Genomic DNA, 5521 nt, shown 5'->3' on the forward strand with positions numbered 1-5521 from the left:
ATATATATATATATATATATATATATATATATATATAAACAGAAGCACAAATAAACATTACAAACCTCATTCAGGAATAGCAAAATCCTATGAAAGCACTGGTTAGTTATCTATACAAAGAATATTGAACATTACAGTTAATGCTCAACTGCATCCAGCCATAGAAACCAGGCCAAAACAGGCATGGACTTCAGACAGCTTTACAGCAGACGAGATCCAGTCAAAGCATCCAACCCATGCCAACATGGAAAGCAGACGTTGAATGATGATGATGATGATATTTAGAACTTAAATTACTCTGAAATATTGATGGAAAGTTTTTATTTAGATCACTTTAGAATAGGAAGTTTGTAACATCGAACCAGGTAGAGGTGGTCTCAAGTGGATTAGTATCAAAAGGGTTATTCATGAGTCTCTTCAGCCAGGGTTGACCTGGGCTTAACCACCACCACTACTACCACCACCACCACTACACCCAGAATGGTATTGAGAAATAAGATACCTGGTAATAATCAGATGTAAATCCCATTAAATCCTTGAGTGAAGATGTTAATATTATCAAAAAATTAAAAAAGATATCTTTTTCAAAAAGCATAAATAAGTAAATGAACTTTTATCTCCAAAGAGGAGGTTAATAGCTTGGAAAAATAATAATCTTATTCACATCTCAGACATGTATCTAATTAGTTGATGTTGTTGATGTAAAGAATTGAAAAACTAAACATCCAGAGTAACACACCGCAAATAACACAGGATGAATCGAAAATGATATATGTTAATGGTTTTGATAGTGGTAGTGGTGGTAGTGGTGTTGGTGGTGGCTTATGTAATACAGAATTTGAACAAGCTGCTCTGATTTGGTGTGTGTGTGTGTTACAATTATGCCAACTGAAAGCTTGTTTGTTTCAATCCATGCATCCTCATTCATGTTATAAGGAGCAGGAGGAAGGAATAGTGATGATGATGGTGGTGGTGGTGATAATGATGGTCATCTTTGTCCATTGTTTTATGTCTGGATTTTCTGAGAAATATGGCATAGCTATTCTATAACTAGGATAATCGTAGTTAACTGTCATTCATTTGATGTCATAAATTACACACACACACACACACACACACACACACACACATATAGGGTAAAGACACTCTTTGGTCATGCATGACCATAGGATTGCACCTAGAAAGTTACCCTCCAAGGCACAAGTCCACGCAAGGTTGTTTATGGAAGGCCAGCAATCGTCCATGCATACCAGCTTCCCGTCTCAATGCCATTGAGGTTATCCAAAGGAAAGGCAATGGCCGATGAAGCTAAGTAAACTGGAAAAGCATGAAATGAAGTGTCTTGCTCAAGAATACAACACATAGCCCAATCTGGGAATCGAACTCACTACCTCACGATTTTGAGCCCGATACTCTAATGGCCAAACTACTGGATGTCGTTATACATCGCTGGTCACAGTGCGCTCTGCATTGTTTTAGCTTTCAAATGATGCCACTCTGATGGAAATGAAGGACACTGCTTGCATGAAGTCACATGTAGTCAAGATAAGAAGACAGCAACACATGCGTGCACACACACACACACACACATATGATGAGCTTCTTTCAGTTTCCATCTTCCAAGCCTGGGGCTATAGTAGACAACACTTGCAGTGGGATTGAACACAGAGCTATGTAGTTAGGAAACTTTTTACCACACAACCATGCCTACACCTGTGTGTGTGTATATATATATATGTTGCCAGTATCGCCTGACTGGCCTTCATGCGGGTGACACGTAAAAGCACCCCCTACACTCTGAGTGGTTGGCATTAGGAAGGGCATCCAGCTGTAGAAACTCTGCCAAATCAGATTGGAGCCTGGTGTAGCCATCTGGTGTCACCAGTCCTCAGTCAAATCGTCCAACTCATGCTAGCATGGAAAGCGGACGTTAAACGATGATGATGATGATGATGATGATGTGTGTGTGTATATATATCTATATGTATGTGTGTGTGTATACATGCACACACATATGTCTTCCAATTCTTATACGCGCAAATATTTTTTTGTCTGTGTTGGTGAGATAGGAGAGAGAGAGAGAGAGAGATACTTATTAACAGGCAGACACATCTGTGATATGAATTATATATGCATGCGTGTGTATACACACATACACTCACACATTAGCATCTCATCAGGTAGATCAATAAGATACAGACAAATAGGTGGATTGATAAATGCTGGTTGGATTGATGCATTTAAATGGAATGATTCTCTTCTACAAAGGAATATCTACATGTGTGTGTGTGTGTGTAAATGGTTGAAAGAAAAGCCTTAATGGCTTGCTATGAAGATTGGATTGGAGTCTGCTGAATTAGTTTTGACTTAACACTGGATCAATATGGTAGGTAGAGGAACAGCTAAGAGGAGGAAGGAAGGAGAAAGACAGACGCAGAGAGAAAGAGAGAGAGAGAGAAATATGGAGAGAACTGGAGAGTAAGACAAAAAATGTAACTTCACACACTCACATATCTATATCTATTTATCTATCAATCTCTCTCTCTCTCTCTCTCTCTCTCTCTCTCTCTATATATATATATATATATATATATACATATATATATATATATAAATATATGTACACACACACACACACACACACACACCCATGAATGGCTATATATGTTTGTGTTTGTACTTATATTAGCTGGAAGCTGTTTGTACTATATATATGTGCATGTGTGTGTGTGTTTGTGTGTGTATTGTTTGTTTTTGGTTGAATTATAATAAAAACTAATTTACATTAAACTAATTTACATTAAACTGAAGGGTTGGTTGCTGAATACATTTGTAGATACATACATATTTTGCCTTTAGAAGAAGTCTGGTGACAGTGATTTCAAAGTCCCGCCTTGCTGGCCTTCATCAGACAGTTCAATGAAGGCTAGCAACTGAAGCTTAGGAGTCACTGTCAACACTTTTTAAATAAAAGTATAATAAATGTATGTGTGTGTGTGTATGGGTATGTGCCCCTGCAAGTTGGTGGCACCCCAGTATTACTTGATGTCAAGACAAGGGTACACATATATGTACAAGGGTTGGACAAAATAATGGAAACACTTTAAAATTTCAAACAAATTTATTTTAATATGGGGTAGGACCACCTTTGGCAGTAATTACAGCTTGAATTCTATGAGGTATGGACTTGTACAAAGTTTGAATTGCTTCCAAAGGAATTTTTGTCCATTCTTCAGCTAAAATAGTCTCCAGCTCTTGTAGTGATGATGGTGGAGGATATCGACTCCTTACTTGTTTTTCTAAAATGCACCATAAATGTTCGATGATATTGAGATCTGGGGACTGTCCATTGTCCATGTCAGCATGGACAATGGACATTAAATGATAATGATGATATGGTGGTTGGCGTTAGGAAGGGCATCCAGCTGTAGAAACTCTGCCAAATCAGACTGGAGCCTGGTGTTGCCATCCGGTTTCACCAGTCCTCAGTCAAATCGTCCAACCCATGCTAGCATGGAAAGCGGACGTTAAACGATGATGATGATGATGATGATGATGATATATATAAAGGACAGAATGGACTAAACAGAGCAGGAGCATAGAGGAGGATGGAAAGTGTCGCTGAAGAGGTCACACATGTGTGATGGTAGATTTCCAGATAAATGAGTGAAGAATCAATATGTAATGCATGTTTTTATTTGGCAAAAAAGAAAAAAAAATTACCATCCTGAAACAACAATATATACATGCATGTATATATACATACATACACACATGCACTCACACACACACACACACACACACAAGCTTCCACGTAGTTTTTTCTCAACCAAATCTCACTCACAAGGTTAACCCGAGGTTATAGACGAAAACATTGTTGTTTGGTCTTCAAAAAATGTGGGACACTTTGTATATTGTTATCATAGATGTCCAAAGAACGGCGTAAAGGTTACAGCCGGAATGCTTTTGACTACAACTTGTGCTTTTCAAACAAGGCTCAATCGGTGCTAATCAATGAAAACAATTACTACTATTACTACTACTACTACTAATAATAATAATAATAGCAACAGTAATATCACCACCACCACCACTACTAATATTATTGTTGCTGCTCTTTCAAAGTTTTCTTTGATCTGTAATCACTGTGGACAGCTTCCACAACCAGTCCCTGTTCCTTCTTCAATACGCTTTCCATTTGCATTATCTCTCTATGTAAAAGTCTGTAATATTTGTTTTGTTTGTTGCTTTTGTCATACAATAAGAATGCTACACACACACACACACACACACACACACTTGTATATACTTTTATGTGTATGTATGCATAAATGTATACATACATGCATGCACACATGACTTTGTACTAAATGAATCTGGTGATAAAGTAGACTTGACAATCTTTGTTCCAGTATCGTATTTTAGAAGCTGATACTTTAAGACAGATAGGTTAGGACATATAAAGATAGAGCTTGCTTTACTAACTGACCACAGATCTATCTATTGACAGTTACATTCCTCCTCTCTTTCTCTATTACTTAATCACTCTTAACTCTACCATCAACATAGCTCTCTCTATATATATCTTAGCTAATATGCCTCTGATGGTATCTTAATTCCATGCACATTCTAATTCTTTGTCCCATACTCCAATAAAACCCTATCATCTTTAACATCTACTGCAGTATTACTATAGTAAGTTTATAATAGCACAGTTATCTCCCCTGCTGAACATTTGTTGATGACATGAGTGACCAGTAGTTTTCTGAATTACTTGAACTTTCATGTAAAGCTTTACATCTCACGTGTGCACACGCACACACATATGCATAATCATGTGTACTTAATCTTGTTTTTTCCCAGATCATCTGTTGTTGTTTAGCCCCAGGTCAGCTCCAGTTGAAGAGACCTATGATGAGAGGCATACCAGCTGTAATATGTCCTTTTCTTTCTTTGTTTTCTTTTTCTTTTTTCTTTTCTTTTTCATTTCAAATTGCTGTGCAGAATCAAATTTATATTTATCTACTCATTCTTTCTATTGTCTAGTTTTCATAGAAAGAGAGAGAAAGAGGGAAGAGGTGGTGGTGGTGGTGGTGGTAGTAGTATTAGGGAGTCTATTATTGTTTTTTAATCCCAAATCTTCACTGATCCACCAAGAGATCAGACACACTCCAGCTGTGACCATGCTGGTTTCTTTTCTTTTTTTTTTGTGTTTACAAAGGCGCAATGGCCCAGTGGTTAGGGCAGTGGACTCACGGTCATAGTGATCGTGGTTTCGATTCCCAGACCGGGCGTTGTGAGTGTTTATTGAGCGAAAACACCCAAAGCTCCACGAGGCTCCGGCTGGAGATGGTGGCGAACCCTGCTGTACTCTTTCACCACAACTTTCTCTCACTCTTACTTCCTGTTTCTGTTGTGCCTGTATTTCAAAGGGTCAGCCTTGTCACACACTGTGTCATGCTGAATATCCCTGAGAACTACGTTAAGGATACACGTGTCTGTGGAGTGCTCAGCCATTTGC

The 5521-nt window shown here is 38.1% G+C and overlaps 1 protein-coding gene across 2 annotated transcripts in view; it reads left to right on the forward strand.

Moving 5' to 3' along the window:
• LOC106881230 (RING finger protein 150) overlaps positions 1 to 5521 on the forward strand; it is a 101158-nt gene that overhangs the window by 73037 nt on the left and 22600 nt on the right. Inside the window, exon 3 of one of the 2 annotated variants that reach the window (XM_052972323.1) lies at positions 4864 to 4932. The exons of the other annotated variant lie outside the window; for it this stretch is intronic. Within the exon in view, the coding sequence (XP_052828283.1) occupies positions 4864 to 4932 (69 nt within the window). The remainder of the gene's footprint in view (positions 1 to 4863; positions 4933 to 5521) is intronic. 2 annotated transcript variants of the gene reach the window in all.

Source organism: Octopus bimaculoides, chromosome 13 (genome assembly GCF_001194135.2).
Source record: "Octopus bimaculoides isolate UCB-OBI-ISO-001 chromosome 13, ASM119413v2, whole genome shotgun sequence".
NCBI lineage: Eukaryota > Metazoa > Mollusca > Cephalopoda > Octopoda > Octopodidae > Octopus > Octopus bimaculoides.